At 37.0% G+C, this 12,816-nt stretch overlaps 1 protein-coding gene across 3 annotated transcripts in view; it reads left to right on the top strand.

The window, feature by feature from the left end:
- The first annotated feature begins 869 nt into the window (after positions 1-869).
- Positions 870-12,816, top strand: part of IntS6 (integrator complex subunit 6) — a 40,300-nt gene continuing 28,353 nt past the window's right edge. The window contains exons 1-4 of one of the 3 annotated variants that reach the window (XM_071691199.1): positions 1,105-1,132; positions 3,998-4,075; positions 7,383-7,483; positions 12,524-12,653. In XM_071691199.1, coding sequence (XP_071547300.1) covers positions 12,554-12,653 — 100 coding nt within the window. In that variant the 5' untranslated portion in view covers positions 1,105-1,132; positions 3,998-4,075; positions 7,383-7,483; positions 12,524-12,553. Of the gene's footprint in view, positions 1,133-3,997; positions 4,076-7,382; positions 7,484-12,523; positions 12,654-12,816 lie in introns of all 3 variants that reach the window. The other 2 variants (XM_071691197.1, XM_071691198.1) reach the window with 2 other exon arrangements.

Raw genomic sequence — 12,816 nt, 5'->3', positions numbered from 1 at the left:
AGGTGCAGAGAGAGACGAATTTAGGACGCCTACCTTTCCTCATTCCCTCCAGAGAAAGGATGTTGAAAAGTTTGTTTCTTTCTTCAAGATGTGTTTGAAGAAAACATATTTCATGTTCATACGAGTAAATTAAGAGAAACCTCAGGGCAGAGTATAATAAACAGCGATGATTCCTGCCCATACTTTACTCAGTCAGTGCTGGACAATAATTCATTTCATATGCTATCTGGCTTACTATAAGGTGGAACCCGCCTCGGAACTGATTTATACATGACCGATTGAGAATGTGAAGCCAGTTAATGTTAGCTATACCTTCATGAAGCACTAAAGAAACGCAAGCTTAATTTCTTTTCTGATATCATGGACACATTAGTATTTCTTCCTTTGCGATTTCACAGACTGTATATCGTAGTTTTAAAATCAGTATTTTAACAAAAGAAAAAAAGTTTCAGAAAGATAGGCCACAAATACCTGTATGATGAGATCGGGCACATATTGTCATCGGGAGTACCAACATTACGTATGCAATATATCACTTCGCTAGACTTATTTATGGCGTTATGAATATGAATTACATTTCTGTACATATTGTAACTCATTGTGTGCATCATTTCATATGCATGATATAAATGTAACCAATCATTCCATCGAGTATCTTACCTTATACACCAAATAGGATGAATATTGGCGTAACTAATTTTCGCATGGATTCGTGAATCGTGTGCAAAATGATGAAAAGTACATGTATTATCTCTACATTAGTAATCAAATGATGTAATATTATTCATATCAAGTATGTGCACATATCTGAACTATCAAAGATTTTTTTCTCTGCATGTGGAGTTGAGCTGTGTGATGTTGGCATTTCTGACAGCTTGTTTGAGGTGAGGAAGAGAACTCCTCAGTTTCAGTCGTGGGCCCGCTGTCGTGTAGAGCGAGAGTCTGTTGTGCTTAATGATGAACTGCTAAATTTTCCTTGTATATACCTGTGACAGTTTGAGTGACTGGTTCCAGAATGACAATCATAGTGTTCCTTATCGATACTTCGGCCTCTATGAACCAAAGAACTTTCATAGGGGCTAGACCTACAATGTTGGACATAGCGAAAGGCGCCGTGGAGACATTCGTGAAGGTGAGGACAGCCGTGGTGGCGATTATAGTGAGGTCCCGTACGTCAGTATTTTGAGGCCTCAAAGGATTTGGGCAAACTCTCGCAAGAGAGGATGCTTTAGAAGAGCTATTGAAGTAATAAATACGGTCTCTTAGAGGTACACCAGCTAAATACTTGCTGCATTAAGGAGGGAGTTCAAAGAGACCGTATCCGAATGTGTGAGCGTGGCTGATGGCTAGGGTGTAATGTCATCATCCGTGAGATGATAACATTACCCATCCAGCAAATATAGCCTAGAAATTATAAAGTTAACCTCATTCTAGGGGCTGTAGCATATACTTGAGAAAAAAGTAGAATATTTTTATGCTGGTGAAAGGAAAGTCTCCATTTTTTTTGTAAGTTTTAATCTCCCATCAGCATTAATTCATCATGGATGGTTGTGCCTTACTATTGTCACTTCACAACTTTGACTTTCAAGATTGTTATCAACTATATAAAAGCTGTGTGTGAATCTGCAGGTCGTCTCCAGACTACTAATATGGTTACTACAGAGATGCAGTAGTCAAAACAAATATATCGGTAAAACTAACACAAGGTAAATAATTAGGGCACTTACGAATCTGTTAACAAAGTTGTCATTTATCAACATTTAAGCTTTGAACATGAAGAGGCGACAGACATTGATACAGGCTGGCCAATTAATTTCCTTTTATTTTAATCAATGTTCAGAAATGTGAAGGAAAAGAAATAAGGGCTTGTAAAGGATGGTTTTATATTGCTTTCTTTTGACAGGCTAAACAACATATTGCAACTTTCAGCATCGAATTCTATTTGTAAGAATATATTAATGCTTCCAGCATCTTTTGAGCCACAGAGGCTTTATGCTGTTTGTAGTAACCTGTAGGTGAAGTTACAGTAACAATTTTTATTTTCTTCATGGTGTATCAACTACAAAAAAATCAAAGTTAGACTCTCTGGCTACTGAAAACTGAGAATTACAAATCTGTATTCATAGAGGGGAGACCTTTGGAGCAGAGGAATAAGTTAAGATTCAATGAATAAACCTAGGGTATCCTCACCTAACTCCAAACTAAACTTGCTGTAAGAGCAGGTATGGCAAGTACCATAAGTATGATAAGCTGTCTTGTGCATTTGCAGTAGCGGTGTATGTTTCAGTATTCTGATCATGTTGATAATTAAAGAACACATGCAATGATCATGTTGATGATTAAAGAACGCATGCAATGATCATGTTGATAATTAAAGAATGCATGCAATGACATTGTAACTGAATTAGGGAACAGTGTCAGCTAAGACACAATGTATGATATGGTGTATGGAAAGTACCTTGAAAAGTAACTTGTGATGACTATATTATGTTTTTGAACTGTGGGTTGTAGTAAGGGAGGCATTGAAATATGTTGGTTAGAAAGTCCATACATTTTGCTAACCAAAAAGAGTGATATTGAAGTGATGAAAATCAAAAGTTACACAGAAACTGCTGAATCTTGAACATTACAACACTTTTATCATCTTTTCATATACTGTATATGTTTTAGTGTTGCCTTATTTTCCTAGGAACCTCCCACTGGGGATTGGATTGGTCATGGCAGTAAAGTGTCTGGGATAATGTATCCAAACACTCTTCTGTATGCTCTGAACCTCCCACATTTTTGTGGGCCTTCTTTCTAGTACAGTATGTCCTTTCATTTTTCCCTCTTAAGGGGCTATGCTACTGGGATTTTAACTTCTCTGTTTTATGGCATTTCCTTGCCGATTTCCATAGGAAGCATGGAATCTCTGCACCATTGTACTTAGGGTAATTTGGATTCCCCATTTCATCCCCTCAGGGACATTGGTATCCATAGTGATCCAGAATATTAAATCTGGTGGTGGTAAGCGGAGCTGAAGCCAGAATTTAAGCTTAGTTATTGTGCAGGGTTTAGAACCTACCTTATGCTTCCAGTACTGAAGAGAATAGCTTACCAGTGAAAATATACCTGAGAATAGCTTACCAGTGAAAATATACCTATTTAGGGAATGTCTAATTATTCCAAAAACTGCAGGTTGTTGAGAGGGGATTCCAGCCTTACCTAACCTATAGTTCTTGCAGTCTTTCCCACACCTTGTTTCCTTTTGCATTGCTCCTGTTTATAATCTACTAACCTGACATGCAGCAGTTCCTCATGACCAGACCACAGACTGGCTGTTCTCTGAGGTGCTCTTTGTATTATGAGCTGCTGTTGGTAATATGCATAGTGATGAAGAGCCAGTCATATTGAGTCTCTCTTTGGGTTTTTTTGTTATATAGATTAAATGGTGCTATTCTGAAAATAGGAGGAAGGTAATTGTTATATTCCCTCTTACCGAGCTAATTATCTATCCATTGAAGTAGTTTGCAGTACTTTGTCAGATACTTTCTGGCACTTCAGATACAAGCAGTCCACCCAGTCTTCCCATTTGTCTAAGGCTTAACTCGCTCTCTCCGAGCACTCTGAGAGTTTTATTAACCATGACCTTACACTGAAATTGTACTGTCTCACCAAGGTAATTTCACCTATGTAGAATTATTCTCCTGCCTTTTGATAATCTTATTTAGAACCTTATATACCACACTCTTTTGTGAGACTTGGCTGTAGTTCAGTCTATTCTCAGTCATCCATCTTATAGATAGGCATGAAGTTTGTCCTTTTCCATTCTGTATGTGTGTCTCTTCCTCCCATTTGCTCTCAATAAATGATATCATCTAAGAAACAGGACAAGCAACGAGCACTTTGGTGCATGCTATCCCAGCATAGCAAAGTCATGTAATCTCTCTCTCGCTCATATGATTTTATATTATCTGTTAGTTTCCCTAATCCAGAGTTTCATTTCTGTACCTTTCAGTTGCGTCAGCGGAGTCCAGAAAGTCGCGGAGATCGTTATATGCTATTTACCTTTGAAGAACCACCAATGCACATAAAGGTGAGGATTTTGAATGAATACTCAGATTCGATATGATGGATTGATATTGATTGATGGAGTAGAGAGAGACTGATGCAACCCATCGGTACATATGCAGTTGAAAAGTATATCAACTGGATGATTAGTAGCATTTGGGATGGGTGTGAAGTTTGGGATGTGGATAGTGTTGCAAAGTTTAAGGGTGTCTGAGTGAAGTTAGTGTGAATGTGGTTAGAAGACAAAGCATAAAGTGGAAGTGGGAGGGATGTTACTATAGAGAACTTTATAGACTTAAACAGCTGCAGGAAATGTGTAAGGGCATTAGTGCATGGTTCTTTGGTTCAGATTTAGATATCAGTCTTAGACATTTCTTTACCTGTTCTATATATGGGCCTCCTGATTTAGTGACTAATGCTATGTTGTTGGTATCACCTCCACTTGCATATCCTGTCAGATGAATTTTAAACACTTGGCACATGGTCACTACCTCTGGAATTTCTGTATAAATGCATCATCACTAAACAGCCACATAGAATGTTGGTTTTAAACTGCTTTATTCTTTTTTTCTTTTCATACTTGTCTGCCACTTCCTGTGTTGGCAAGGTAATGTCAGGATTAGACGAAGAAAGGCTTCATTCACTCACAACCATTCTCTAGCTATCTTGTGTAATACACTAAAACTACAGCTCTATTCTTTAAATGCATAATATTTGAATTATACCTTGTTCATAAAGATTCTCATGTATGGTAATTAAGAACAGATCCTCCAGAAAAGTTTGTGCAGCATCATGTTATCTATGTCCATTTTTGGCCTCTGTAAGGAAACCACGTCATAATGATTGCTTTAAAGTTGCTGAGATGTGCTGTATCATAATTGATTTGTCACATTCAGCTCTTTCTGGAGCATACTATATTATAGTGTCATCTGTTATATCACCTTTTAATTATCCTGTTTTTAACTACAGCAGCTGGAGATATTGTAATAAACCTTAGTAGGCCAGTTTTATCATAAAATGGTTATGTGATACACAGTCTTTTGTTTGAGTAAATCCCTCATTTACTCTTCACACATGTAGGTCTGTAAAACTGTCAGAGCTGTATGGATGAAATCAGTTAGATATTCAAACACACGGGAAAAAAAATGTTGGTTATGCTTAATTTTTATATTAAACAAAATAATGATGTGTCCTGAAAAGTGGTGTGACAAAGGTATTCAAATTATTGCTGTAATCACCTACTAAAACTATACCTCCTGTGCCATATCCATGATGTCTTGCGGCTGTGTTTTACCACCTTAGTCACCACTGTCATTAGTCTTTTATTGTCATTTCATTGAACATAGTCTTAGTGAAGGTTTACCTTTTTTGTGAATATATTAGTTTTTTTTTTATTTAGCTTGCTGTTCTGTAGATAACCATTATTTTTTCTCTTTTTTGCTGCTGGTTTTTATGGTATGATGCTAGTAATTGTGACATGTCTTCTTACAACCATTCTGACTTAACAGTTGACCAGTTGATATTTTTTTTTGATATCTGTAACAGTGGCCTGCAAGGAAACATGGCCTGTTGATGACTTATACAAAAGAATGCAAAAGGAATTCAAACAGCAACAGACCACTGGATACTTTTGAAGCTATTTGTGTTTTGTGTTAGTGGAGGATAGAGTTGCAGCGATTAGTGTGGTAAGAATAGAAAATCATACAGATGGTTTAAAGTGAAACCTCTGTAAACTTGACCAGTAGAGAAGCAGTCATTTGCATACTTTAAGCAAAGTATACATAAAGTCTCTTCTTAAACTTAACAATAGTGCTGATTTCAACTACTGTAATTGGTGAAATAATTCCATATGGCAGCAATACTCTACGTCATTTGAAGTAAAATGTTTGCCCACACCTCTGTATTCATTTCTGTGAGTGAAATTAGACAAATCCAGCCTGAAGTAACTGTTTAGATTATCAAAGTTATTGATGATTTTGAATATCTTTTTTGAATAACCTAATAAAATTTTCTCTTTAAGGCTTAATAAGTTTAAGTCATCTTGCAGCTCTCGTAGGATTCGTTTTTCAGTCCAGGAATCATATTGGTTGTTTGCTGCTCTACTTTCTTGGTTCTCTGTCTTTTTTTTTTTTTTTTTTTTGTCAAATAGGCTGACCAGACTGAACATAATATTCAAGGTGGGGATGGATTTATATATTGTAAAGAGTCAGGATGATATCCTTAGACTTGTATCTGGAAACCAAGCTTATGAATTCTCTGAATTGCTCGCTGCCCTATAGATCAGCAGAGATTATTATATTTAAGTCTTTTACATGTTTACCTTTCATTGCTCAACAGAATTCATAATGTAGCTGGCCTTCTTGTTTTACCATTGGTGTGTAAAAGTTTGCATGAATTGATACACCCTGACCTTAGTTAGTGCTGCTTTGTTTAGTTCTCTTTCATTATAATGCTTTCTAGGCTTTTTTTTCTGGAAAGAATATACATCAGGTAGTTTGAAAGACCTGTGCATTATCAATATTGTCTTTTCTCTGAGCTGCACACCCTTGAGGGCCATACTGTCACATGTTGATAAACACTCACACACACACCCATTCAAGAGAACAATAATGTCTGGAAAACGGCATGCATGTGTTGGTACTGCAGGAAAGCAGTAAGGAGAAGGAACAGTTGGATGTGAAAATTCAGATGATATGGTATAAGAGGCTAGTACTCACATTTGCCTATTTTTGAGTGTGCAAAAGACATAATGTTTGGTAGATGGCTTGCTGGTAATGTAGCTGAGCATTAAGGAAAAACAACAGTTTGGATATAGAACTTCAGGTAATAAAACAATTTGTCTACTTGTGTTTGGTGTTTTCAGCGTGGTGGGTTGTATTTCTCATATCTTTTGCCTGTTTTTCTTCATGCAAGAGATCATTATGATGGGAAAATGACATGCAGGTGGTAGAGTTGGTAATGTAGAACCTTCATTCACATATGCCGAGGTGACCTTCCTCTGAAGAACTTAACTAACTGTACAAAAACCTGTGAAGTTTTGAGACTGTTGGCATAGATGGCTAAGATGAAAGAATATGGTAGTGGGACATCATGGTTATGTCATAGGTATTTAGCATTAACAAGTGATAATGGCAGTGTTTTTGATTAGTTCTGTTATAATGCTCTTCATGACATGATATAAACTTTTTTTTTCATAAATCAAGATGGCTGCTATTTTTAGTTTGCCTCAGTGAAGTAGGGCAGAAAGTATTTTACTACCCACAGTTTCCATGTCTGTGTACATTACCTGGAGTTTACCTGAAGTAATCTTTTGGGGTTTTCTACCCCCACAGCCTGTGCTGGGCCCTGGCTACTGGGTTGTGTCATTATTCGACCAATCTGTTGGGAACCGCAGCTTGCAGGTCCACGAAGCCCCTACAGCCTGGATGGTCTGGTAAAGAGCTGGAATTTAGGGATCGTATTAGGGAAAACACACCTGATTTTTTGGAGTTGTGGAAACAAAGCTAACAAAAGAGATTAGATTTCACGGATTCTACTCAGAGGGACACATGATAGTAAGGAGGGAAGGAGAAGGCAAATGAGGGGGAGGGTTAGCCCTTTTGATAAGAGATATCCTTAAGTTACAGGAAATAGTGAAAGATGGTATCCAGACATTACACAGTGGGAAAAGTAACTTTAGGAAAGAAATGCATAATGGTGTTACTATTATATAATCCTTCAAAAATTACAGCAATCCAGAGGAAATATACCATGTGATAGCATTGAAGAAACAGTCAGGATGGAATAGGAAGCAGTAAACACTTCTCAGAGTTGATAAAGTACTGATATAGGGTGATTTCATTTTCAGAGAGCTAGACAGACTAAATTTTGATTCTGACGGTGACAGTAAGTTGTGGAGACACTAGTTTTTAGTGTTTACAGAAAAAATTCTTGTACCAACATGTCACTGAATGCACTCGGATTTGAGTGATAGATACACCATTATTTCTGGACCTTTTATTCTGCTAGCTTGGATGATGAGAGCAGTATATATGATACACTAGTTGGAAAAAGTAATTATGTAATTTTCAAGTTTGACTCTGTGGTAGATGAAGAATTTAAAAGAGCAGAGGTGAGGCAAGACCCTAAATGGAAAATGTAATTATGGAAACCTAACAGGCCTTATTGATCTTTATGGTAAAATAGATTGGAAATGGAGTTGTGTAGTCAAGAACTAGGGCATTATGGTGAGAGGTTCTGTAAGATTTTCAGTGAAGAAGGAACATGTGTACCTCTAGTCTCAACTACTGAGGAATGGTGAGAGTGAGGGAAGAATGACTTAGTAAATGATGTCAGATGGCAAAGGAGCTCTTGAGGTGTGCAAAGGTGAAGATGTAGTCGACATTTCAACCAGCCGGCTGTTGCTAAGTATAAGAGAGCAAGGAATGATTATGACAGGATAAGAAAGGAGGAACAAAGAAACTTTGAATAAGAAAGTTGTGGACAGGGCAATAGAAAATCCAAAACTTTCCCATAAATTCGTCATAAATAGATTGTCGGTAAAAAAGCAGCAAATCAAACTAAGGGATTCAGAGGAGAGAATTGCAGAGGGTGATTTAAGGATGTGTGAGGAATTGAATAAGATATTCAATTGTTTTCGCAGTGGAAGACACCAGAGCCCCTTGCACCAGTGAGTTGGAGTGAAGAGGAGGCTTTCAGGAAACTTTGAGGTATCTAGAAAAGATATCAGCAAAGTACTAAAAGGTCTCAACCCATACAAGACTTATGACCCTGATTAAGTTTCAGTATCTTGTGTCGAAGGTATATACAGATACACTAGACTTACCTTTTGACATGCTGATATTGCTGAAGAGAGAGATAGATTGCCCAGGGAGTTGAAAAGGACACACATCATACCTATACATAGGAAAGGAGACCAGGAACAGACACTGAACTACATATCAGTTTTACTTATGATTCTTGTTTGTAAGGTTCTAGAAAATGCAATTACAAAGCAAATGGATGACTTTTCCTCTGGAAAAATTACTTAGGTGTGAGACCACAGTTTTAGTCAGGGAAGGGAGTTCACGTGTAACAAACTTCTTAGATTTTTACAAGAGAGTGAGCTCTGTCTTAAACAAGAGAGAAGGCTGGGTAGATTGTTCTGTATCTGGATTACCAGAAAGAATTTGATACTTCATCACACAGGAGACTGATCATGATGCTAGATCACCAGGCAGGGATAAGGGGAAAACTCTTCTGATGGGTTGATTATTAAAGTGGAATGGAATGAAGGAATAATGTTAAAGGAGTCTTCTCAAAATTGGTCAAGGTCACCATTACTATTCTTGATTTGTGTGAATGACTTGCCCGAAGATATAGATTCCTACCAGAATATGTTTGCAGATGATGCAAAGGTCATGTGAAAAGTGAAAAGTGGGCAGGACTGCATCACCTTACAAGGAGACCTTGACAAGTTATAAAGTTGTTCTGATACTTTTTTTTTATGTTGTATGAGACAGCTAACAGGCATATGTAAAGTACTGAGGATGGTTTACAAGGAAAGCAGGCCTTGACATGATCATCATCTACCAGGAAAGCAGCTGATAGGAAAGATGGTTTCTGTAACAGGCAGAAAATCTTGACTAAGAGTGAATTAATTGATCATGGATCAAATAATGCTTTTCCAACATGGACTGAAAGATGTCTTTGTTAATGTGGAAATAGTGTTTCAAATCTTTCTAAGTCTCATGCTCTCAGACTGTAGCTTTTCAAAGCTGAAGAAGATAAAAGATGGACTGCAGCAAAAAAATGAAACAAGAACAGCTGATTATGCTCTCTCTTATATACAGAGAAATCAGCATTTTGTAGGAAATTAGTTTTGATGCTGCAGTTTGAGATTTCACAAGCCCTAAAGTTTAAAGGCAAATTGACTTGGTTAGATATAATGAAGTACATAAACTGACATGTTCTGTGTTCAATTTTATGTTTTATAGGCCTTAGAATAATAAAGTCTGTTTTATACTATTTTGTTTTAAAAGCAAAATAAAATTGTATGATGGTTCTATTGTGTTTGCTTCTCAATTAGCCTGAGTACTGAATTTGTAAATCATTTAAATGCACTATGTATTGTGAATACATGTGAATAAAAAAGTTGGAAAAGGACCCTCCCAAATAGACTTTGCATCAGGCCTCAAGTACAGTTGATCTGCACCTGAGGGTTGTTGCAGCTTCAAGGCTGTGCTCCAATCAGCAGGGAAACAGTGGAATCCTTTGGAGTGAGAACTTCCACAATGAGACTGCATTCCTTTTTTTTGTCATTGATGTTCCCACATTCTTTGCTAAATGTGACTTTTCGCTTGTGTTTAAACACAAGCAGGCATATTTTGGTAGCACCAGGTATTAGGTTTTATACTTGTTTCTTCCACTTCTTTTAAATCTTCTGAATATTTCCAGAGACTTGTCAGTCCAAAACATCATTATAAGACAGTCTACTGCATGCAGTTTTGTACTAATGAGAACTCTGTAGCTCATCCCATGAGAATTCTTTGAGATTTAGCTTCATAAAACATGTTTGAAGGAATAGTAGTTCCAACAATGTTGTATGGTTGTGAGGCGTGGACTATGGATAGAGTTGCGCGCAGGAGGGTGGATGTGCTGGAAATGAGATGTTTGAGGACAATGTGTGGTGTGAGGTGGTTTGATCGAGTAAGTAATGTAAGGGTAAGAGAAATGTGTGGAAATAAAAAGAGCGTGGTTGAGAGAGCAGAAGAGGCGTGTTTTGAAATGGTTTGGGCACATGGAGAGAATGAGTGAGGAAAGATTGACCAAGAGGATATAAGTGTCGGAGGTGGAGGGAATGAGGAGAAGTGGGAGACCAAATTGGAGGTGGAAAGATGGAGTGAAAAAGATTTTGTGTGATCGGGGCCTGAACATGCAGGAGGGTGAAATGAGGGTTAGGAATAGAGTGAATTGGATCAATGTGGTATACCGGGGTTGACGTGCTGTCAGTGGATTGAATCAAGGCATGTGAAGCGACTGGGGTAAACCATGGAAAGCTGTGTAGGTATGTATATTTGCGTGTGTGGACGTATGTATATACATGTGTATGGGGGGTTGGGCCATTTCTTTCGTCTGTTTCCTTGCGCTACCTCGCAAACGCGGGAGACAGCGACAAAGTATAATAAAAAAAAATATAATATATATATATATTATCCCTGGGGATAGGAGATTAAGAATACTTCCCATGTATTCCCTGCGTGTCGTAGAAGGCGACTAAAAGGGGAGGGAGCGGGGGGCTGGAAATCCTCCCCTCTCGTTTTTTTTTTTTTTTTTTTTTTAATTTTCCAAAAGAAGGAACAGAGGGGGCCAGGTGAGGATATTCCAAAAAAGGCCCAGTCCTCTGTTCCTAACGCTACCTCGCTAACGCGGGAAATGGCGAATAGTTTAAAAGAAAAGAAAAGAAAAGAAGAAAACATGAATGATGAATATAACTTGTTGAGAAGGCATATGAGGCAGAAACTTTAGTTCAAGTATTAGTCTCCAGTGTCCAGTGTCTTTAAGTGTATTCACAAGGCAGCATTTCTTTTCTATTATACATCTTATTAAACCTTTGAGATATCTTCATGAACTTTGGTATACAAGTTTATTATGACAAATCAGTATGTTATATGTAATATTTGAAGGCTTTGATTTGCATGGGTGACCAATAGTTAGTGGGACTATAACCCAAATTGGAATGAAAAAATTGATTATCTAATCTCGATAAAAGTTTACAGTATTTTTGTTTTTGAAAATATATATATTGAAAAAGCAAGCATATTTTTCATATTCAGTTGAGTAAAGTATAATGTCAAAGTGTTGTTTTATCAGAGGTGTTTATCTGAGTAAATAATTTTATTCAACGAAATTGGTATGTTACAAAGTAATTTTTCTTGATCATGTTTCGAGTAATAGAATTGTCGTATATACAAGCTTTATATGGACTAATTGCTGAATGAGCTACTAGATTTGATATTTGGGTGTTCACAGATGGTAGCTTTGGCTAACAAAAAATGTAATATCATGGCCATAACTTTTTCATGATAGCTTTGTCATTATACTAAACTACATACTCTAAAATAGTCTTGTCTTGATTCTTGTAAAACCTTGCTCTCAGTACTTAATGTTGGACTTATTTTCATTTTGTTCCATGTATTTTATGTATCAAGAGTATGTGGTACGTGAGTTTTGTTAGAGCTTTGTAAATGAAAAAATCACCTATTCTTTTTAAAATTTTCATTAGGGTTAGATATAGTTATTTATTCCATAGTGAACGAACTTTTAAGCATACTAATTGGTGAAATATTACCAACTCTCCTACAACAAAAACTGGTGCATATGATTTAGAATAGCCTGTAACTTACAAAAACTGTGTTGTGCTTTTGCACTCATATGTAATGTGTGTGTTATACAGTGCTTATGAACACTAGTTTTTTTACTGCTTATTTTGCAGGCAGGATGGAAGGAAAACTTAGCCACCTTTATGAATGAATTGAAGAATATAAAGGCCACAGGATTATCCACACTTGGTCCAGCCATTAAGAATGTCTTTGATGTTCTTAATATCAATCGCATGCAGTCAGGTATAGTTCACGACAGTTGAATGTTAAAGTTTCTCATTTTTTAATGTCTTTGGATTAATATCGCCTATGTGTTAATTAAAAATGTTTCATATTTTCCCCTTAATCAGCAGGGTGACCTGTCCTTGGTTTCCACAAACTTCAGGTTATTGGACATCACACATTA

The sequence above is a fragment of the Panulirus ornatus genome, chromosome 50 (genome assembly GCF_036320965.1).
Source record: "Panulirus ornatus isolate Po-2019 chromosome 50, ASM3632096v1, whole genome shotgun sequence".
NCBI classification, from domain to species: Eukaryota; Metazoa; Arthropoda; class Malacostraca; order Decapoda; family Palinuridae; genus Panulirus; species Panulirus ornatus.
This window is presented reverse-complemented; position numbering and strand designations above follow the sequence as displayed.